This window comes from Coptis chinensis, chromosome 4, assembly GCF_015680905.1.
Source record: "Coptis chinensis isolate HL-2020 chromosome 4, ASM1568090v1, whole genome shotgun sequence".
NCBI lineage: Eukaryota > Viridiplantae > Streptophyta > Magnoliopsida > Ranunculales > Ranunculaceae > Coptis > Coptis chinensis.
The window spans coordinates 101793290-101816596 of NC_141459.1; the positions used below are offsets into that span (position 1 = coordinate 101793290).

The 23307-nt window shown below is 35.5% G+C and overlaps 1 protein-coding gene, 1 long non-coding RNA gene and 2 pseudogenes across 5 annotated transcripts in view; 1 reads left to right on the forward strand and 3 right to left on the reverse strand.

Annotated features, from left to right (window-relative positions):
• LOC147506346 (uncharacterized) overlaps positions 1-19757 on the reverse strand; it is a 49371-nt gene extending 29614 nt beyond the window's left edge. For 3 of the 4 annotated variants that reach the window (XM_086558539.1, XM_086558542.1, XM_086558541.1), the window contains exons 1-3: positions 18476-19757; positions 14497-14599; positions 13290-14306 (exon numbers count right to left, since the gene is read on the reverse strand). In XM_086558539.1, the coding sequence (XP_086414665.1) occupies positions 13290-13559 (270 nt within the window). In that variant the 5' untranslated portion in view covers positions 13560-14306; positions 14497-14599; positions 18476-19757. The remainder of the gene's footprint in view (positions 1-13289; positions 14307-14496; positions 14600-18475) is intronic. The other variant, XM_086558540.1, reaches the window with a different exon arrangement.
• Positions 3888-5199, reverse strand: LOC147506349 (protein NDH-DEPENDENT CYCLIC ELECTRON FLOW 5-like; annotated as a pseudogene).
• Positions 9189-11044, reverse strand: LOC147506350 (uncharacterized). The gene is made up of 3 exons (XR_015193694.1): positions 10844-11044; positions 10576-10644; positions 9189-9290 (listed from the first exon to the last, which is right to left on the reverse strand). It is a non-coding gene; the product is annotated as an uncharacterized LOC147506350 (long non-coding RNA).
• On the forward strand, positions 16867-17565 carry LOC147506351 (secreted RxLR effector protein 161 pseudogene; annotated as a pseudogene).
• Positions 19758-23307: the final 3550 nt, after the last annotated feature.

Here is a 23307-nt window from a genome sequence, read left to right on the forward strand (position 1 = left end):
TGTCGATTTTGACTATGTGCCAAATGATGTTGTTGAGAGTACAATCAATATTTGGTGTCATTTCACTTAGAAAATGCACCTAATACCCACTCGTCTTGCAATACCAAAAGAAGCTTAATATACCACACCAATTGAACACTCAATACAAAAACCTAAGCTATATGCAATAGACGACAATTCCCAGACAATAGAGATAGTACCCATGAAACTGAAGATATGTAGTAACTATTTTATAGAAACGGTAAATATCTATTGTTAATTTGAAAGGCAAATCATAAGAGTTTCGAATTGTGTTCTAATTTATGCTAGGGACAATTGATCGGCAATGTTGTTATTTACATAGATCATGTATCTCAAAGACTGACTTAGGGGGTCATACATATGGGGTTATGCTAACACGTGAGGAGCAAAAGGTTTTGTTTCAGATGACCTTAGGTGGATTCAAGCCAAAACAGGTTCTTAATGTCATCAAAAGAAAATTCTGAACGACTCTGTATATGTCCTAAAATAAATATTTCATTAAGTTATGATGAACTATAGATAATTCAAATTGAAAAAACAAAAACATAAATTTGATGTATCTAACACTGTACTAATCCTCATCCAATATAGAATTCAGCTTCAAAAACACAACGCTAATCCTCATCCTCATCCGATGAATTATTTGGGATGCTTAGGTAGTCCATATCCCAATTTGGTCCTCCTATAAACAATGCTTCATTTATTGACTTCAAATAGGCATTTTCTTTTCTCAATTTTTCAATATCTTGCTGAAGTTGTTTTTCTCTAGTATTTGCTTCATGTAGCTCTTGACGCTTTAGTAATGACTTCTTTGTGGTTGATGTCTAAAACCTCAAATTTGTATATATCTGGCTGTAGGGAAGCGGATAGCGTTTCCTCGCAGCCGCATTTTCTCGAGTCCACTTTCTTAGTTTGATAATGCCCCTAAAATGATTGGCTTATAGGATAATTTGGATTTTTGAAGATTTCTCTCATTATCGGCAAATCTATTATGACATCTGCAGCGTCGGTTTGTTTTCAATCTTTGATATGTAAACCGGGTTCTCCCCGGATTTTTCCTTGATGAGAATTTCTCTCAACACCGCCTTGAGTGAAATATTGTGTTTGGTTTCATACTCCATGAGCTGCATTTTAAAAATTAAATTAGTTAATGATTTGGAATATGATAGTAACGACAACAAAATGTTTTATAGTATAAACGGGAACAATTACAAATTGTCAACCAATTAGGATATCCAGTCTCACCATTTATCGATATGTTTGTAGAATGGTATAAACTTGGTTGTTAACTTGAGTATTTTCTTCGTGGAAGTGGGGGAGTTGTTGATTCTCTTGTCAGGGGAATTCAAAAATTTGGTGGTAGGCTCTCTCTAGGAACTCATCTAGAAAATATTGTTGTTGAAAAGTGGTGAGTCATTTGAGTCGCTAAGAAGTGGTCGGGGTAAAATTTGTTGTGTTATCCATAGTTCTTTGGATTTACTCTACTTATGTCTTTCTCTCGACAATCTTTTCTTTTAATAGTTGTATAATGTAAATAGTTAGTCCCGCCAAGTTTAGTGTTTCAATGAGAAATGCTCCATCTGTTATAGATATAGAATGCTCAACCCTCTCGAGCCATACCTAATTTTATAAAATGGATTACATGTAAGTTGCCTCCTAAATCTGCTTTAAAGTAGTGTAGAAAATCAGATTGGAAGCTTCAAGCTCGCACAAATCCTTCATGATACTTCTTGAGGAGACTGGTTATTGTCAGACAACTTATTTGTTTTGAAAACTTATAGGTAGCTTGTATATGTCAAATACTTCTGTTAATGGCATCTTTACTTCACGCTTCACTTTCTTTATCCCATTTTTTCTGACCTCTCCTCTTGAGATTGTATCAAGAATCAGTGCAGACCCTTCTTATGAATGAAAAAAAACAAAATTCACTACAGTAATCCTGGTTCCACTAAATTACTTTTAGTTACTGAATAAATCCCATATTGACGTAGTTTCCCAGTTTGTGTTCAATTAAGCAGAATTTACTAAGATGATTTACGTCTTATGAGGCATCCAGCTATAGAAGTATCACACCCTAAGTGTACCTAATGCATTTAGCTGACACAGCAAACATTACAACATTCTATCGTAGCGAAATAGTTTTAAGACAAATTCTAAAGGTTGTAGCTCTTGTTAAAATCTTGAAGTTTCTGTTTCATACAGTTCTTTAGTCGCGAAAGGCTCAGTGGATACTATGGAGTTGGTGCATTCACCATATCCAACTTCCTTTTGTCCTTCCCTTTTCTTGTCGTGATTTCAGTTGTTTCAGGGACAATAACGTATTATATGGTGAAATTTAACTATGGATTCTCTCACTTTGTGTACGCCATTCTTATTATGTTAAGGCGTTTAGCTGCGTTGCAAACGCCGCGTTGCTGTTGTAGAGAGCTGCCTAACTACATGATGGGAATAGTAACTGGAGTTGGATGCAAAGTTTATATGAATCTTTTGATGAATTGGGATCCATAATCGCATCTGAGCATCCTGATCCAGTTTGGGCTTCAACACTACTAAATGATATTTTGCTCACTTTGCATGCTCGGCTTAAGGTACACAACTTTTAGTTTAACAGTTTATTTGTATCAATTTGAATTGGTGTCCTAGGTTTCAGTTTATGTGCATGTTTTTTTTACCTTAACTAACCACAATAACTCTAGTAATACTTGAACACAAACTAATAGAAGGTAATAACATATATTTTTGATGTTGAATTCATTGATTAAATAAAACATGTTTATTAATACTAATAAATAAAATTGAAATAGATGTAAAAATAAAAATTTGTTTACCTTAACCGTTTGTGTTACTCTTTTCTCAGAGCCTTAATTCAATATCTTCTATTCTATACAATGAAAAAATTTAGAGCAATTCAATTAGATATGTAATATTTGATTCAACATGTATATCATAAAAAAATAATTGAGAACCAAAAGTTTACCCTGTTTTTTATATCGTTAGGAGTGGGGGGGATATGATCGTTATGTTTTGTATATATATAAGAAAAGGTTTTTTTATTTCATTAGAATTCCAAAGATTAGTATGACTCTAATTTTGAACATATCTATAATTTTTTTTTTGTTTGACAATTAGAAGTTAAAGCATGGTGGGACTCTTCCTTGTAGTCATCTATACTGATAGTAGAATTTGCAGGCGCAGATAGGGATATGAGTTGGATATCTAGATTATAGCAACTAAGGAAAAAGTAACATGTTTATAGCGAAAAACTATTTGGCATATCAACAATCACATAAATAATTTACAAAAGCCAAATATTAGAAGTGTAAGTACCTAAGAACAAAAGGGAACTCAGTCTTATTAACAGGAAGAAGGCCAATCAAGTTTAAAGCAAGTACTAAAAATTAGAAAATAACAATCGACTTACATATGCCTATATCCAAAAAGCATTATTAAACAATTTCAATGGAAGTCTGACGTATTGAATGCTTCTGTTTTGAATGTTAATGATCAAGTTTCTAGTGTCATAGAGTTTGGACGTAAGGATGGAGTCGGAAGTCGTAGTATCAAACAAAATAATTTTATGAATGTGGTTCTGAAATTCGTTTGCTGGTTTTTCATAATCTTAGTTGCAGTCCTATTATCAATCACATGGGTTAATGATCAAGTTTCTAGTGTCATAGAGTTTGGACGTAAGGATGGAGTCGGAAGTCGTAGTATCAAACAAAATACTTTTATGAATGTGGTTCTGAAATTCGTTTGCTGGTTTTTCATAATCTTAGTTGCAGTCCTATTATCAATCACATGGATGGACACTTATGAAGTAGGACATCATTTCATTCCTACTTGATTAAATACATGTTGTACCTTCATTTTTGTGTTTCTTATGTTCTTAATACAACCTATTTGTTGACTCTCTTGACTTTGTTCTTGGTGTCAAATACATGCTGGTCCTTCTTTTCTTTTCCTTCTTAATTCTGAAGCAATTTATAACTCAGAATCAACATTTTGGTTAATTGATAGAGTTGCAACAACGAAACAGATAATGTACTTTTGGTCTCGATCAGTAACTTTCTCCCCTTGTATGATTTAGAGGTTTGGATTATGTAGAAAGTGTTCGCCCCTCCATACACCTTTAGGATTCAAGACAATTGGTTTCAAAGATCACCGATGGACTTGTACAGGTGTACGCATACTTACCATACAATTCGTAATTTGATCCAGGACTGAAAATGTATAGTTCTTTAAACCCACTACTCCCCCATTGCAACTGAGTTTCTTCTACCTTGTTGTATTACAGTAGAAAGACAACTCTTAATATAGCTGGTCACATACATTTTAGGAAGTAAATGATTTGAAATTTGATCGTATAAATAATAGATGAAAGTCATGAAACTTATTCAGATTAAAGGAACTTCTAAGACCAAAAGTAAATTGGTTAATTTTTTTTTCATAGTTTTCTGGTGAAGTGCTTCCTATGCGTTCTCTGATTATATTGAACATTATCGCTAACACACATTAGGTTAATTTTTTCTTTGTCCTGTGTACTCCCAAGATAAGTTGAATAAGAAATGATCAAGGGAAGTTCTATTTATTGGATGAGTACACTGTCGGAATGATGGTGTAATCAGACACAAAAGGTGGTTTGCTGAATTTATTTGAACCTTCTAGCCCAACAGCATAAGTTGCATCGGGGCTGCTTATGCTTAAATGGCTCAACAAAGACCCAGTCAGCTCTAGAGCTGAAGATCTATAGTTTGTCATCACTACTTCTGAGCTTAAGACATCTGGATGCAGGGTCACAATGTGTTTAACTTCGACCATGTCGTTTGAATTCCTGCTCACCAACTCTACCTGCATTGATAAGTTCCACTGTCTTCTATTGAAAAGTGTTTTTAACTACAAAATTAAAATTTGAATTGATAGATGACCTGCGTCGATAAAGTCTTCTGCGTTTCCTCAAACATCATGGAGAACCCAAGTGCCGGGTGACCATGGGACTCCACCTTGGCTTGTACACCTGAAATTCAGAAACATGCCTCCTTGTATAACAGCAGCACCGCCTTCAAGCATCTTCTGTGTATATCACATATTGAAATGATTCCTTTTGTTGGGGATTGTGGATCAGCTGCCAGAATTCTGTTCAAGGGAGAGGTCCTTAATCATCAAGGAGATATTTGGAGTTACAGAGTATGGTCCTTTGCTGGAACTCTTGTACAATCTAATTGAGGCATCCTAGGTTATCTATATTGATCTATAATTTTCTCATACGCAGCAAGGACGCAGTTACTCTTCGGACACACACGCTCTCTGAAGCTGGGGATGTTGATTCAATTCAGAAGATGGTTGGCATTTCAGATTCAGAATCATCTAATGGTGAGTCTTTTGTTGCTTCTCAAGAATGATGTGTCCCATGGTTAGAGTTATGGCGTGAATTGGAGTAGATAGAAGTGACTATATTAATGTTTTTTTTGTTGTTCTTTATATGTTTTCATTCTTCAAATTAGGTAATGATTTGCTGTGTTTTTTTTCTTGTATATTTAGTGGCACGCGGATCAAGACCCGCAAATGGAATATAGCGACTCCTCTCGGACCCCGCATTTTGCATGCAGATGGTCCGTATATCCGGATAATCTTTGGTGATTTGGTGAGTTCCTATTATTCTGATTTTAATTGATATAACTATTTTTAAGGTACATGATATGAGCATATGCTTGCTATTATTGTCTTATTAATATTAAAGAGTATTGGATAAATAATTTATAAATTTTATTATGTATATTGCAAATAATGTCGTACGAAAATTACAGCTTATGTAAAAAAAAAATTGCTAAAGGAAATTCTAGAAGGAGGACTTAACGTTCAGCAAGATCCAGTCTACAACACAGAATTAGAGAACGGACGATTCAAAAGCACTATAACATTAAAGGTACCAAAAGACTTATTCTTTAACAATGAAGACGTCGTAGTTAAAGAAATTGATGGAAGCACTACATATTCTGTTGCAAAAGCAGATGATTTAGCAGCTTTTCACGCTTTTAATCGCTTTATAAAGGATGAACGTGATATTGAAATTGAAGACTTCAATTTCAAAGAACTTCTGAAGAAAAAGAAAAGAGGTTGAAAAAACATAATCAACTCGGCGTCCCGAAATATTATGCTAGATTGTTTGGTTGATGATAAACACAACAAAGATAAGATATATTAATATTGTCTCGAAGAAAAAATTAAAGAAATGAAAGACATTGAGAAAAACCAAAACAAGGACAAAAGCAACAAAGAGGAAAAGAACGGTTTCAGAATTAAAAAAAGAAAATCTTGAGGATTAGTACGCTTCTTTGGTATCATACACTGCAAATGTGAGATTGTTGACAGTACAATAGTACATAACTTGGTTTAGTTTGGCAGTAGTTTTTTTTATTTTTATTTATTTATTTATTGAGTATGATGTGAAAGTCAAAAAGATGTTTAGCCATCAAATTGAAGAACTCTACTTGATTGGAAGTCGATTATATGATCAATTGAAGAAAATCGAATGATATTAACAAAAATTGAGTTACTGACTAAAACTATTCATGGGAATGGAGGGTTAATTATCTTACGTTCTTACTAGCAAAAGTTGTGTGATTATTATTGGCTTTGGCGTGGCGAGAAGGCACTTAATTCTCGACCACGATATCCTTTTGACCGATTGTTTTTCCGTTTAATTGGGTATCTCGGAAAAATGCTTGGCACGCAACAACACTAGCTAGAAGTCTCGAAGTAGATTAGGTATAGTACCTTATATCTATTTTTCTTGGTCAAGTAGTTCAAGTATATTGGGAGAGATCCCCCGATCGAGATACCTTTGTGAAAAAAACAAAAAAAAACGATACAAGAAACAACATGGCGGGAGGCTTACTCTCCTATGTGGAAATTAGCCTAGAAGTAACTTGGACTGGAATGCTTTAAAAATGTGTAATGCGTAATCGTTACTTGGCCAATGTTGTGGCTAGAAGTAACTTGACTGGAATGCTTTAAAAAACGTGTACATAATCACGATACTTGGCTTAATATGGAAGATGCTCTAAACACCCAAGAAAAATGAGTGAAAATATGGAATGGAAAAAAAACGGGTAGACAAACCGCTTGGAATCTCACACACAATAGAAGTCCTACATATATAAATTAATGGTAACAGGCCTACTAGGCCAAGGACTACACCAAGACTTTGTTGGAATATTTATATATAAATATTTTCAATTGAACTCCAAGGAAACCCCACTAGAGTACAAATGAATGCCAATTTTATATAATGTCGCCATATCACGCTCAACTTTGGTTTTCACTTCTCTAGAACAACCCACTATATCTCCTTCTTGGTAATAAAATAATTCTTCCAATTTTCCATATATTTAACACATTCAGCTGCTGTTTTTGTTGCCATATGACGACTGACAATTTTCCTTAAAATGACTAAATAATCTTCACGATAACCCAGACAACTAGAATCAATTAAACTTATTAAACTGCAAGCACATATCCTTCAAAACAAAGTAAACAAATTAAATTAGGCAAAATATTAGTTAAATGTAATTTGGTGTAATGATAAGAGACAACATTCTTAACTATTTATAAGTAAAATAAGTACACTTAAACTTGATAATTGATTTATATCACGCATGAATAGAAGACTATCGCTATCGGACTCATCTTCATGTAGTTCGTAACACCCAAGTCCCCAACACATGCACATATACAACTCATCTTACTTTGTCTCTTAAGTATCTTAAGCAATTGGACTAAAACAACTTACCCATCCATGGCGTCTGATGAGGGGAAATGAGTTTGTGGCTAGAGGTGTAAGGAACGATGATGGAAGAACTTCTACAATTCCACCCAAACAAACTTCAGGCGTCATAACTTCCTCTTTTTTTGTTGTAAGCACATAAATAATAGATCCTGTACACATGGTCTTCCAATGACAAGTCAAAGAAACAAAATAAACCAAAAACAAAATTGAAAATAAGTAGAGACCAAACCAAAATAACATAGCCCATTTCAAAGCTTTTACAATTTGCCTTATTTTTACGTCAAAAAGTTGGTCTTCTAAATATGTATATATTTTACGAAAGCCCAAACTTTGGCCCATAGTCCATTAATTCATTGGAGTTTTGTGATGGTGTAGGTGTCTAAACATCGAGTTGTCCATAAAATCATTTTGGCCTCATTGTTTTTTTTTTAAAACCCAATGCATTTTCTTTGAAAGGAGTAGTGTTACACGGACTTACTTTTTAAACATACTATTGCGACTTACTATTTGGATAATGTTGCTTTGCATTACAATACACGCGGATACGTATCTCTATGTAAATCAATGATTAGGACTTTTGACACATTAGTAGATATAAATAGTAGTTCAAAATGTGAAATAAGTTGGTTGGTGTAACATTACTGCTTTTTTTTCCTGGATGCACTATTCATAAATACAAAATACACTCTAACACTTTGTTCAAACAATGTTAAACCATATTCAAACAACATTATGTAAAGTTGCAAATTTGTTTGTAATATTTTAACTATAAATTCCACATACCTTGATAAATAGTAGCAGATAAATAATAGTTTAGTCAATACGAATTTTATCCTTCTAATTCTTTTATTCTTCTTCCGTCACAACTTAATGTTTCAGTAAGTGCAAGTTTATACATCAATAAAAAGTTCTTAATAAATAATACTCTGACCAAGGACACATTTTCATTAAAAAATTACACTCAACCACAATTAAATGGGTTAACAAACTTTATTATGGGCTATGTTTAAGATGTACTATAGCCCTAAGAAGTGCACTATGGGCCTAAGCGATAAAATTGGACTATATGCAATTTTAATATACTTTTGAAGTAACATTTTTTATACATAATAATAAAATAGAAAAAATTATATAAAAACGGACTCCGTTCGTTGAACGGGTCCAAAAATCTAGCTCCAGGGCCATTATAATAATTAGGCTGTATCCGTAGAAATAGAGCACAATGACGCAACAAAGCTCACATTTCCCTCATGTGTTGCAACAAAACTTGATGCCTATTGCGAGAGTATTTGTTTAATCTGCCAATCTAGCTTTTTGCATTTTTATATAGACCTATGTTGGCATCAGATCACGTGACCCTAGATATCTATATTTGTGACTATTGCCTGCAAACACACTGTGTCTGACAATAGAGCCAATTCGTTGTATCCTTGTTGCAAATGAAGTGGTTGCGCTACACGAACCCAACGCCCAACTGCACTGCCTTCATACGCATAAGGCATGTTAGTGTGCACAATAGCAGTTACCTAGTGAATGTCAAGAGCATGTAACAAATGACATGCAGGGACACATAACCTATACTAAAGTGAATCCTTTTCAATTTTAAGGTAACCTAAGTTTCTGCAGAAGTAGGTCCTTTTTCATATGTGACTTTCTAATTATGATTTTTTTATTGTCGGGGAAAATATGACTTAGCTCTCCCTTCATAATTTTCTGATTGCATCTCCTGCAAGTAGCACCAGTTCAAAGTCATTTTCCTCTAGAAGATAGTTATATCTTACCGAAGGATTTTTCTGGGATCTGTACTATTCAGCTCTAACTTCCCTTTAGAACTTGGATAGGCTAGCTTTCCCAGTAGAACCCTTCTTGGTCTTCTTAGCTTGGTTTTACTTCCTCCACCATACCGGAAATAAGAACCGTGTGAACTACTACGCAATTCCTACAACTTGAGAGGGATCCGGTTGTCTTGGGAGAGCACACATTACCTATTCCAAAGATCCAAGAGAAATTTTATGCCGGGGTGGTCTCTCGATATCTTGACCTACTTGGGGTGCATCGATCATGGGTGCAATGTTGAACTTGCTAAGTAGTTCGGAGGGGTCCAATTCCACTTAACATGAGGATTTGGGGACTCCGTTTGCTCCCCGCAGACAACACCACATAAGCCCTCTCGGATCTGAATTAGATCTTTGGATTGAAGTTTACCTCATAGGATTAAATTGATTCTTTATATTAAATCACCGGTTTTAGGTTTAGGTTTGATCACTTTTGGGAGTTGAAATCGCCGGGTTCTCCGATTTCGTGAGTAAAAAGGGTAGTTAAAATTAGCCTACGTGGACACTCTCACAGTGCAGCAAAACGGGTACACTAATCAATAAGATTGATGAAGTAGCAATTAATGCAAAAACAGCCAATTGGAAACCAATAGTCATGCTTCTAATCCTCCAAGTTACCAACAAATAAACTATACACCATTTGATCCCTCTCTCACCAAAAAATTGTAATAAAATGCATGTCAACCTGAGACTATAATGTATGCAAACAGGACATTAAGAATATGTTTATTATTTTATGGGTAAAGTATGATATTATTTTATACAATCTAAAAGGAAATAGGATGGGATACCTTTTGATTTCACAGTTTCGGCAAGGAAAATTTTGAGTTTGATTCTAAACTTTTTTTAAAAAAATCATAAAATGGGAGGAAGGAATTCAGAAATAAAAAAATCATATCAAGCAATATTTTTATTATAGAAGGAAACATTTACCTTCACACCTGCACTGTCAAGAATAATGTCTTCTGGTGCATATGTTGTTCTGCTAACAACGACACATATCTGGAAAGAAGTATCAACGAAATAGTAAGTTAGGAATCGAAACGGTTGCTTAAACTACACAGCAATAGGAAAATTGTTTCCAGGTGTATTCTTACTACTTAATCAATAAAAACTAAAACAGTAATTATATTACTTTCACACTAATGAGTAATGATAGAGAGACTGAAAGAATGAATTTCCAATACATAATGAATTTCACCTTTGATACAGACATCGTGGTAGTTGTAAGAACTCTAACTCATCTCCTTGAACCTTGTAACTACGACAATGGGACCCGAGTCTATTGTAACTTTGTATGTGCTTTCCATCTTTCTTTTCCCCATCATTTCTGCTGAAGCCCTTAATAGAACGCCTAGGTCAAACGTCGGTCTCTCTTTGTCAAAGAACTCTAACTCTACTCTTCTTTTCGGGGATCAAAGCCTCTTTTAAATTAGCATTTTGCACTTTTTCTTCATCTGCAACAAATCTCAGTCAATTCAAGATGTTGAATAAGTCCTAGTTGTCGGATACCTTAGAGCATCCACGCAAATGAATAAAATTCTTGTTGGAGAGTAAGAACCAAATGGATCTTGGCCCTTGGATTCGAGGGGCAAGTTTTGAATTCACATATGAAATAAGCTTAATTTCACTGAGTTAGAATATTAGGTGAAATAAATAGTCTTTTTTTCTTATGAAACTTGAAACAACAAAAGGCCAATGCAGCATTTAAAGCATTTCCAAATCAATACCAAAAGTCAAATAAAATTGTAAAAACCAAATTAGGAAAAATTGTAAACTACATTATACCTTCTCCAATTTCTCAAAAGAATCGACTCTAAGAGGAATCCATCCTTGAATGGCTTCACCAAAGAATGACACTTTCAACCAAGGAGGCCAACCCGCCGACAACTTGTTCACCTTCAACATATTTCTGCAAATTCCCCAACCTCAAACTAAATGAATCTCCCCACCATTAGAACTACCCCTCCTAGACTCTTCAAATTAAACTTCTGCGACTCCACCTTCTTCTTCTCACATTGACTCTATATCGGCGATGTAACCGATAACTCTGTCCCATTATCATGAAACACACCCGGAGTAATCTATAGTAGGCGCATCGCCACCGCCTTGAAGAAACGCACCCACCCATTGTTATTGAAGAAAATGGTCAAGGAGTTAAGGTGAAAAATAGTGTATTACTGGGACTGAAAACTTTGATGGATTAGGTACCTAATGGAGTTCATTCTCGACCTTTTCGAACCAATCTTCGGCAAGGTAGATTAAGAATTTAGAGAAGGTCTGAAATGATAGTCATTGATTAGATGATTAGATGGGAGACTTGAAAAATGGAGTGATCGCTGCGAGGAGGGAGGGAGGATAACGTTTTAGGGTTCTAAAAATCCTTCCGTGGCTCGAGACGTTTATAGAATGTTATTGGGGATTTGATGTTTTGGTGTTTCAGGAGCAAGCGTATGCAGATATGGGATAAACATACGGGATAAAGAAGGTATGTGAATTACGGCTAGTTTTTTTTTGTTCTTTGCGAGTAGGTAAAAAGGGCGAAAAAGAGACAGAAAGAATAGTGTGCTGAGTGTTTATGATTAGGGAATGGTTTTTATTTTGTTTAGTTTGAGGAACCATAGAAAATTAAGAATAAATTAGGGAGATTTAAACAAAGCTGAGGAGGTGTCACTAATTATTATTCTATCCGATTTTTTAGGAGCCAATCATATTGTTTGGGTTGGAAAATAGAACAATATGGTGAGGAGAGAGAATGTGCGCGAGCTTTTATATATATATATAGATGTGCACCACGTACGAGCCCAATGAGGTAATAAACTAAAAGGCCCAAGTGCTTAGCGAAGGTGTACATATATTTGTATTACTTTTCCGTAGTGATCAGCATAGGAGAACAGAAACAAACAAGTTATTGTTTTAAGCATTCCACTTTCTGATCCAACTTATTATGTGGAAACTGGAAAGTCACACTGAGACAACAAGGCCATGCAGAGTAACAAGGTCACTGAGCCCAAAAAAGGAAAAAAAGTAAAACAAGGTCATGCAGAGATAACCACTAAGGAAGCAATGACGATACACCACATAATATAGATTGAAGGTTTTGTTCATCTGTTTACTCCGGTACAATAATAAAAGTCGATTGGTATTTAGCCACTTCATTGTAATGCTTTCCTATTGTATTGTGGGCTATATCAGCCTATTTTCATATATTATAAGTAAATACTGACCGAGCAAAGAAAAAAAAGTAGATTTTCTATAAATCCAATATGAAAGCATGTATCTCAACCCCTTGTCGAATCCAATAGGTCTGAAAGAACAGTACACAACACAGTACCATATGCCATCCCACCACAGCCCAACACCCCCCCCCACACACACACCAAAAGGAAAACAATGTAACGTGTATTAAACCCTGTTGAATCTAATAGGTCTAAAATATGAGAACATAGACACAAACATTCAATGAACGTCAACTGTTAAAACGTGGTATTCATCCAAAAAAACGGAAGATCAGAGGCAAAAAACAATTGTACAATCAAATATCCAACTTCCAATGAATAATAAGGTTATAGCAAGACACTACTCGACAGAATCACAGAACACAACTGCGCTTTAAAGTAAGCAAGAACATAGAGAAAGAGTGAGGCCTGGCGTAAAAATCGCAAGCTCCGACTATCGGGTGAAAGCCCACCAACTTGGGTACTGGAAACAAAAGCATATCCTCGGGTTGGCCTCAGAGGAGAATCTCTCCTATCGACAGTGAATTTGTACTTTAGCGATGAGAGCAAACTATGCCCAAGCTGCTTCCTAACCGACCTTGAGGACATTTGAAATGGATCCGTTAAATTACGCCAAGTGAGATTGTAAGCCAAATCATGATGCCTCGTTGAAAGTAAGCCAACTGAAAGACCCAACATTCGCTCTTTGTAAGAAGAAATATTCAACCAATCTTGAGATTGTAGCGATATCCGAGTCGTTAAAGGGTATGATAATCCTTTAAACCTCAGTAAATAAGCTCCTGCACTGATATCTGAAGCTTGATCGCAACGATAAGCCCATGAACTATCCCATATGTCACCATTTCCAAAAAAATTTCAAATTTATTGTGAACTCGAGAGAACAAGACCTAGCCTACAAAAAATAATGTCATAAAAGAAAACAAAGTGTGAACGTAAATATTGGTAAACCATTTCAACTTATTTCACATAAAATGTTTTGCTTCCCTGCACATGCATACCAATGACTGCTCACATCGTATATCACAGCTAGGAATATAGAGGTTATGCACAGCTTATATCAACACATCATACCCTGGTTGTTTGCCACCCTTATTAAGTAATATGTGAATAGCTGTAAGAAACACTTGCTATCATTTTTGCTAACAACATATGGCCTACTTTATTCACTACAAATTACTCTGAACATTCAAATTGTAAAATATTAAGGGAGGCAAAACTCTATCATAACTAAACAATTACAAATGTTTAAAACCATAGAACTTGACTTTCATCAAAACCCAATAACCTAAACTAGCTAAAGTAGCATGCATAGACTACTCAACAACCCCTACCTCTCTAGCCAATAAAACATATACAACATTTTTACCCTTAAACAAACATATATAATAACAATCAAACAAATACTACATTGAGCAGAAACAATACCTCGGGTTTGGAGAATAAGTAACTGAAGATATTTTTTTCCTCAACTTCAATAGTAACATTAGCGATTACCGAAGTGGACCCGACCCGGAATCAAGACTACTCAACAACCCCTACCTCTCTAGCCAATAAAACATATACAACAAATATAATAACAATCAAACAAATACTACATTGAAAGCGAAAACAATACCTCGGGTTTGGAGAATAAGTAACCTAAGAAGTAACTGAAGATATTTTTTTCCTCAACTTCAATAGTAACATTAGCAGTACCAGGAAGTGGACCAGAATCAAGACTACTCAACAACCCCTACCTCTCTAGCTAATAAAACATATACAACAAATATAATAACAATCAAACAAATACTATGTCAACAAATACTCTTTGATTGATAATCTATACAAGTTAGACTTGGATGCCTCTCACTTAAGGTTAAATGAAACTTTGCATGTTAATAACTATGGTACTAAGCGTAGATTAATTAATGAGAACTCCTCTACATTGTGGCACAAGCGTTTGGGTCATATCTCTAAACAGAGAATTGAAAGGCTTGTGTCAAATGGAGTTCTTGGTGCCCTTGATTTTTCAGACTTTAAAGTTTGTATTGAATGTATAAAGGGTAAACAAACAAATATAAGGAAGTTTGGTGCCGCCAGGAGTTCAAGTGTCTTAGACTTGATATATACCGATATTTGTGGTCCATTTCCTCTGACTTCTTGGAATGGTCAACGGTATTTTATCACGCTTCTGAGATGACTATTCTCGTTATGGGTATCTATACTTAATTCATGAAAAATCACAGATCCTTTGGATGTATTTAAGGCCTATAAAGCTGAAGTTGAAAATCAACATTCTAAGAAAATTAAAGCTATCGATCCGACCGTGGTGGTGAATACTATGGTAGGTATGATGGAAAAGGCCAACATCCGGACCATTTGCAAGATACTTGGAGGAATGTGGCATCGTTCCTCAATACACCATGCCGGGGGACTCCACGTCAAAATGGTGTATCTGAGAGACGAAATCGGACTCTAAAGGACATGGTTAGGAGTATGATTTGTCATTCTACCTTACCAGAGTCTCTTTGGGGTGAAGCCTTAAAGACTGCAGTATATATCCTTAACCGAGTACCTAGTAAAGCAAAAGAACTAAAACCCCATATGAATTATGGACCGAAAGAAACCCAAAGATAAGGCATTTACATATTTGGGGTTGTCCAGCTGAGGCTAGGCCATATAGGCCTAATGAAAGAAAATTGGACTCAAGAACAGTTAGTTGCTACTTTATTGGTTATTCGGAAAGGTCAAGGGGTTTCAAATTTTATTGCCCCTCTTCCAATACCCTAATTGAGACGGATAATGCCAAATTTATTGAGGATGTTGAGGATAGTGGGAGCACACAACAACGGAATATTGTTTTTGAAGAAGAGCATGTTGATATTCCTTTAATAGATATCCATAGAGATGAGTTGATTACACCTGTCATTAGGCAGGATGCGGTTGTAGATCAACTAAATATTCCAGAGTTGGCCCCTCGCTATTATAGAAGAACCTCAACAAATTCAATTGAAAGTGCCAATAAGGAGATCAACTAGGGGCCGAGAGCAGCTATTAATTCAGATGAATATATAGTCTATCTCCAAGAGCATGAGTTTGATATAGGAATGGAAAATGATCCTACTACTTTCATTCAAGCCAAACAAAGTGCTCACTTCTTAGATTGGATGAATGCCATGATAGAGGAGTTAAAGTCTATGAAAAAGACAATGATAGCGTTTGGGATCTTGTCGAGTTGCCTAATGGAGTCAAACCCATTGCTAACAAATGGATTTTCAAAACCAAAAGAGACTCAAAAGGTAGCATTGACAGATATAAAGCACGTCTTGTTGCAAAAGGCTTTACTCAAAAGGCAGGCATTGACTATAAAAAGACTTTCTCTCCAGTTTCATCGAAAGACTCTTTTAGACTTATTATGGCACTTGTAGCTCATTATGATTTAGAGTTACACCAGATGGATGTTAAGACAGCTTTTCTGAATGGTGACATTCAGGAGACTATCTATATGAGGCAACCTCATGGTTTTGAGTCCAAAGGCTCTGAACATTTGGTTTGTAAATTAAAGAAATCTATCTATGGCTTAAAGCAGGCATCTCGTCAGTGGTATTTAAAGTTTGATCACATCATTTCCTCTTTTGGTTTTAAGGAAAATGATGTGGATCAATGTGTTTATCACAAGATCAGTGGGAGTAAATTTATTTTTCTAGTGCTATATGTTGATGACATCCTATTAGCGGCATGACATAGGCCTTTTGCATGAAACCAAAGCGATTTCTTTCAAGGAATTTTTGAGATGAAAGATCTTGGTGAAGCATCTTTTGTGCTAGGCATTGAAATTCATCGTGATAGATCACGTGGCATTCTAGGCTTATCACAAAAAGGCTTATGTTGAAAGGGTGCTAAGTAGGTTTGGCATGCAAACCGTGCACTAGGTGATGCCCCCATTGCTAAGGGTGATAAATTGAGTTTGCTTCAATGTCCAAAGAACGATTTAGAGAAAGAACAAATGCAAGATATTCCTTATGCATCAATAGTAGGGAGTCTTATGTATGCTCAAGTTTGTACGCGTCCAGATATTGCGTACGTAGTTGGAATGCTAGGCAGATACTTAAGTAATCCAGGAATGGATCATTGGAAAGCGGCTAAAAAGGTGATGCGGTATTTGCAAAGGACAAAAGATTTTATGCTCACATACCGAAAAACCGATCATTTTGAGTTGATTGGGTATTCGGATTCAGATTTTGCTGGTTGCTTGGATAGTAGAAAATCCACGTCTGGTTATGTTTTCATGTTAGCTGGAGGTGCTGTATCATGGAAAAGTGTCAAACAAACACTAATAGCCTCCTCCACTATGGAAGCAGAATTTATTGCTTGTTTTGAAGCATCAAATCAAGTAAAGTGGTATAGAAATTTCACTTCTGGGCTTCATGCAATGGGTTTCATTGAGAAACCATTAACGGTTTATTGTGATAATAAAGCCGCAGAACTTTATTCCAAGAACAACAAGAGTTCGTCAAAGTCTAGGCACATTGACATCAAGTTTCTTGTCGTGAAAGAGAGGGTTAAAGATCATCATATGACAATTGAGTATGTTAATACAAATCTCCAGATAGCTGATCCGCTAACTAAGGGCTTACCACCTAAGGCATTTAAGGAGCATGTAGCTCGTATGGGGGTGGTTAGTCCTTCTGATGTTTCATTTTAGTGGGAGTTTGTATTAATTTTTGTTTACTATTGATGATTATTTTTTTGAAATAAAGTTATCTACTTATTCATTTATGGTTGCGCATATAAAGTTTGATTAAATAGAATAAAGAAATCATTATAAATCATAAGGTTGGACTAATTGAAAATGAACATGTTCAGGGATCACATTACATGTTATTTTCATGCTACACATCCATACTTAATCTATGTCGTTGGAGATATTAGTATTGTGACCACAGATGGGTCTAGTCATGCTAAATGTGGCAAAGGCCGCTGTGATCCTATATTTTTCTTTTCAATGGACCAGATTGTGTTTTTTGAGACATCACTCATTATTTCGACAATAAAATTTAGAGCTCTTAAGGTCAACATTGTTTAATATCAGGTTATGACCTATGTGGTACAAGTGGGAGATTGTTAGAACTTTTCTCTTTAAGGTGTACCTACATAGATCATACACATTACACAATTGTTAATTGTCGAACTACGTCCGAGTGACATTAAGAAGACTCACTAAATCGTGATCTTAAAGTAACATGACCGAGTCATTTACATGTCTCAAATCACACGTGTCAGGTCATGACACGTGTATAAAGTGAGTATGGGCTTAACTATATGTGCAGATACTTTTTTGGGCTTAAGCGTATTTCTATTATCATGATGGGCTATAATAGAAATACACCCATAATATATAAGTTGAGGTCCCCACCCCAAACCCTATTCTGATTCTCATAAGTTTTCCATCCACTGTGAGAGAACACAAGAAGGGTTTTGGAGTGGAAGACAACAACGTTCCGCTGCTGTTTATAGGACTTGCTTGATCAACGCTATGGCTTCAGGTATGTCCTATTATTATTTGGTTTTCTTTATTGATTGACATGTATTCTGGGTATTGGAGAAATCCTCACATAATATTAACAGAACGAAAAATATCAAGATTCCAAAGACGTGAATTAACTAAAGCAGCAGCTAGAAGTAACTCTTGCAAAGTCGTAGCAGTTTTTAAGGATTCAACTTCACTTTCAAGTAATGGATCTTTTGTTTTCTTGTTTCCTTTAATGATTATGTCGTGTACACATAAGTTGACTTTTTCTTTTGATAATATGTTCATTAGATATACAAAATTGTTTCTCTCTGTTATTTTTCTCACGATTTTGCTCAGTTTATCTTCTTCTCCTTCGTCTTCTTCGATGTCGTCGTCGATGACGTCATCATCTTCTTCTTCTACGGTGTTGTTGTCGTTTTCTTGATTTTTGTCTTTTTCGGTTTTAGGGTTTTGGTTTTCTGAGACTGAGTCTACCATTGCTGTTTTTTTGGTCTGAGAAAAAATTTTGTTTAGGAGAGAGAAACTAAATGCCAAAGAATTTGGGATTGACAGAAGAATTTAGAGGTAAGAAGATTTTCTTGTCTATTATCAAAGACGTGGTGTGGTATCCCACTACTCACTTTCTCTTCACTCTCCTCATTCTCTAGGTCTAGCCGTCTAGCCTCCTTTGTGATAATTCCTCTCCCTTCTCTCTTCCTACTGTCACTTTTTATATGTAGGGTTGCGGTAGCCCAAAATATCACCGACCGATGTATCCGATATATTACCGATATATATCGTAATTTCCGATATATACGATATAAATTGTTGACTTTGACCGATATATTGAGGATATTTCCAATATAATCGACGATATTTATGATATAATCGATTTCTAAAGCGTTGGAACGCGACGATTCGGACTAAGAGGATTCATGGAGCTTGGGATTAATGTGAGTAGATTAGTTTTTCTATTTCATGTATAATTTTACTGTTCAAAGTTTTCGCTCATTCTTCGGTCATTATTGTTTGTCCTATCGTTGTTAAACACTTGTTAAAATTGTCGTTGTTAAAGATTGGTTAAACTATCGAAACTCTATTGAGGCTAAGAAATCAACATTGAACTGTCCAAACTTTATGGGCGTTAATGGCAGATAAAGCCCAATAGCAAGAAATCGTCCTCTATGTTTATTTTGAACTCTGTTGGGGTAGTGAACCCTTACTTACTGATGAGGTTAGGATTGAATGACGTTGGGTTGATGTTTGGTTTTGGGTGATTGAGTAATGTCGGGGCAGTGAAGCTTGGAGAAATCGTTAATGGCGTCCCCTGTCATACTGTGGTTGGAACTTTTGTAGTTTTGCTTGTTTGGTATTTGTTGGTTTGATGAATTGTTGGTTATGGATGTTTGATTGGGTGTTGTAGAGTGGTGGGGGGGGGCTGTTGAAAGCTTGAATAACCATTAATGGAGGTCGAAATTATTCTAGATCTAGTTTTGAAGAAGATATGGATTGAATGATTTGAGGGTTTCGGTTTTGTTAATGTTGTGGGGTTTTTGCCCCTAACCAATTTCGGTTGGTTATTTTTGGGTGGTGTGTGGAGATTGTGGTGGTCGATTTTGGTGGTGGTGGAGGAGAGAATTGTTGGAGAAGATAAACAGTAGGTCGGTTTGGGCTTGGGCCGAAATGTTTTAGTTTTGGTTGGGCCGAAATCTAATTTCAGTTTTTGGGCCTTAGCTTGTTAGTTGGGTTGGGCCAAAGTTCTATTATTTGGTCTTGGGCCTTAGTTGGTTTTTGGGCCCGATTTTAGTTTGTTTTGTTTGGGCCTTTTCCAATTAGTTTTTGGGCCAATTTCTAATATTGTTTGGGGCCAGTCCATAGGACTTAATAGATCGAGATCCAAATGGGTCTTTCAACATTTAGACTTTTGGGTTCTAAGGTTTGGGCTTGGCTAGTGAGTCCGAACCATGACCTTAGCATTGAGCCCATGAACCATGCACCTTTGCCCTTAGCCATGAACCATGGCTATGACCCTGAACCTGTTGAACATGGAAATGACAGTTTGACTTTGACCATGATGTGTTGACTTTGACAATAATGTGTTGACTTTTGACTTTGACCATGATGTGTTGACTTTGACCATTGACTTTTTCCAATTTTTTTTTCACATGTTTAAGAATATGGACAAATGTAGTAATAAAAGATTGTCGAACTTTGTATAACCTTGTTTGTCATTATCTAATTAAGATTTGACGTAAGTAGTGTGTAAAGCATATAAATATTGGCACGTAACTATAGGGGAATTCTGATAATAAGAATTTGATATATATGTTTTTATGAGTATTAAACTACATACGGACTTAGATTCATGGACTTTAGATTTTTGGGATTTGATTGTGGACTGTGGATTGTTTAATTGTGCTACATTTTATGTTGTAAATTGTATGGACAAATCAAATGCTAAAATGCTGTGGAAGCTTGTATAAATTTGGTTGTCATTATCTAATTAAGATTTGACGTTGATATTGTGACATTATATAATATGTTGGGATATATATATTAAATGCAATAGTTTTGGAGAAATAAATGTATAACAGCTCCATTATTATATATGTGAGATGCTACTATGAGGTAGTATAGTATTTGTGGATATTTCTCACAGGATGGTGGCGTAGTGCAATAATATATTGGCATGTGAAAGAATGAAAGTGGTTATGAGATATAATTGAGATATTTCTAAATATTGTGGCTTAGTGCAATAGGGTATTTGACCTGCACGTGATATAGTAGAATTATTATGAGATATAAAGGTATGGCACTTGAATAAATTACGTAACGAAAATCCTAGAACCTAGCTACCACAACTCATGTGATTTGGCCCTTTGGGCGTTTCAGTGAATCTGAATGACCCTTCTGGCGTAAGTAATGTGATTGGCCCTTCTGGCGTTTCAGTAAAGCTGAATGGCCCTTCTGGCGTAGCCGAATGGTGGCTTGATTAATCCGTTCGCAAAATTAGAACGAGATGCGCGATATTTTATGCCGAATAGTGGCAGTACTTACATAATGGCTTTCGTGTGAGGGTTACCTGGTGTGCGGCATCCCGCTCAGGGTAGTTACACACGGAGTGGTTCATTATGTAAGGGGAGGCATGTGGATGTACATGTTCGGCGTTGGGAAGCAATTGTGGTAGCCAGGGAAACTAGGTAAGACATAGATACGACGTGATTTTAGGGACACGCAAAGAAAACCTTAATTAATATAATTATGGTAATATGTTGGTTAATGATATATCTTTAGATAGAGGATTGTATATGACTTTGCCTAGGGGTGGGTCAAACTAATTACTTGGGCAGAGACGACCCACTCTGTAATTGAGCATGAAATGCGGTACGTTTATAATATGTTTGGTTGGTTATTAGTTTAGTTAGAATCTAAGGCGCCTCGTGGAGGAACTAAATGCCTTTCATTATCGCTGTATGGTTTGTTGTGTGGTTAGTGGGAAGTTAAGGCGCTCGATGGAGGAAACTACACCTTTAATTATTGTACTTAAGGATGTCGTATTAGTTGTTGGAAGTTAAAGCCTCGGTGGAGGAACTAACCTGCCTTATGGATTGTGTATGTATATGTATAAGTATATGTTGTATTTTAGAGCTACTCACACCAAAGATTTTTATAATCTCAACCCGATTTGCATGTTTGCTTATCGGGTGTGTTCGTTAAATGAACATAGTTGATAAGTCTTGACAGGTTTAGTGTTGAAGAAGGTTGGTTGATGTTTGTGGTTGGCGTTAGCGTCACTATTCAAGATAGGTTTTGTTTTCCATTGAGGTGATATAGATTTTCAGTCTAGATAATGTTTTTGTATTTTCATTTGTAATTTTAATTAAAGAGTTATTGAAAGGAGAGTTGTAACCTAAACTTATTTGTGAAGTTTTGTAATGAAGAGGACTTTTGTTAAATGTTAAATTTTTATTGGTTTTTAATTATCCGCATATTTAAACTGTTTATGGGTTTTTGGAAGTTGAGAGTGCGTCACACCTCGGAGATCGAAGAGTCGGGAACAAATATTGTTTTTCTGAATTTTGTCGAAATTCGGGGTGTCACAGTTTGGTATCAGAGCATTTGGTTAGCTTAGACTTAGGTAAGTCTAAGTGATTCTCGGATCGTGGTTTATGGGTAGTGTTTAAGGAGTTTTATTTTCAAAACTATTTCCGCTAGTTGTTTTATTTTTACAAAGAAAATGAAAGAGGTACAGAAATAAAGAGAGTCAATATTTTTCTTGATTTGTTTGTACGTGTAATGTGTATATTTATATTAGTTACTCTGGTGGAGTGCATATGAAATGATTTTATTTTTCCTTATCATATGATGAGTGGTTATAGGTGTAATATGTTAATTATTAACGGACTTGATCAAAATGATGTGTGCTGCTATAATATTGTTTTATTGTTGGTGTTCATTTTCATGTGGAGTATGGATAAAGTACGACAACATGTCTATGAACTTTGTATTGGAGTGTTATGTTATTATTCTAGAAACAATGAGATATTTTCATCTATATTGAATGAGTTGTATTATATGATGACTTTGTGACGTACTAAGTAAGGAACTAATTGCCTCGGTGTTGGAGGAACTATCTCGCCTTACTCGTACACTTTAATGGATGAATAATATTTTAAAGTATAAGTGATTAATCTGTTAGAGGTGATTAGTTAGAAATAGACCGAATAATAAATAAAATATACGTGTATTCTTTTTGAGATGTGTATACTTGCGTATACACGTGTATTCTTTTTGATATGTGTATATTTGCGTATACACGTGTATTCTTTTTGAGATGTGTATACTTGCGTATACCCGTTTTTATATTATTGTATATAGAGGAACTATTACCGTGCGTATGTGATGATTAATATTGTTTTACCAAGAAAACATGCA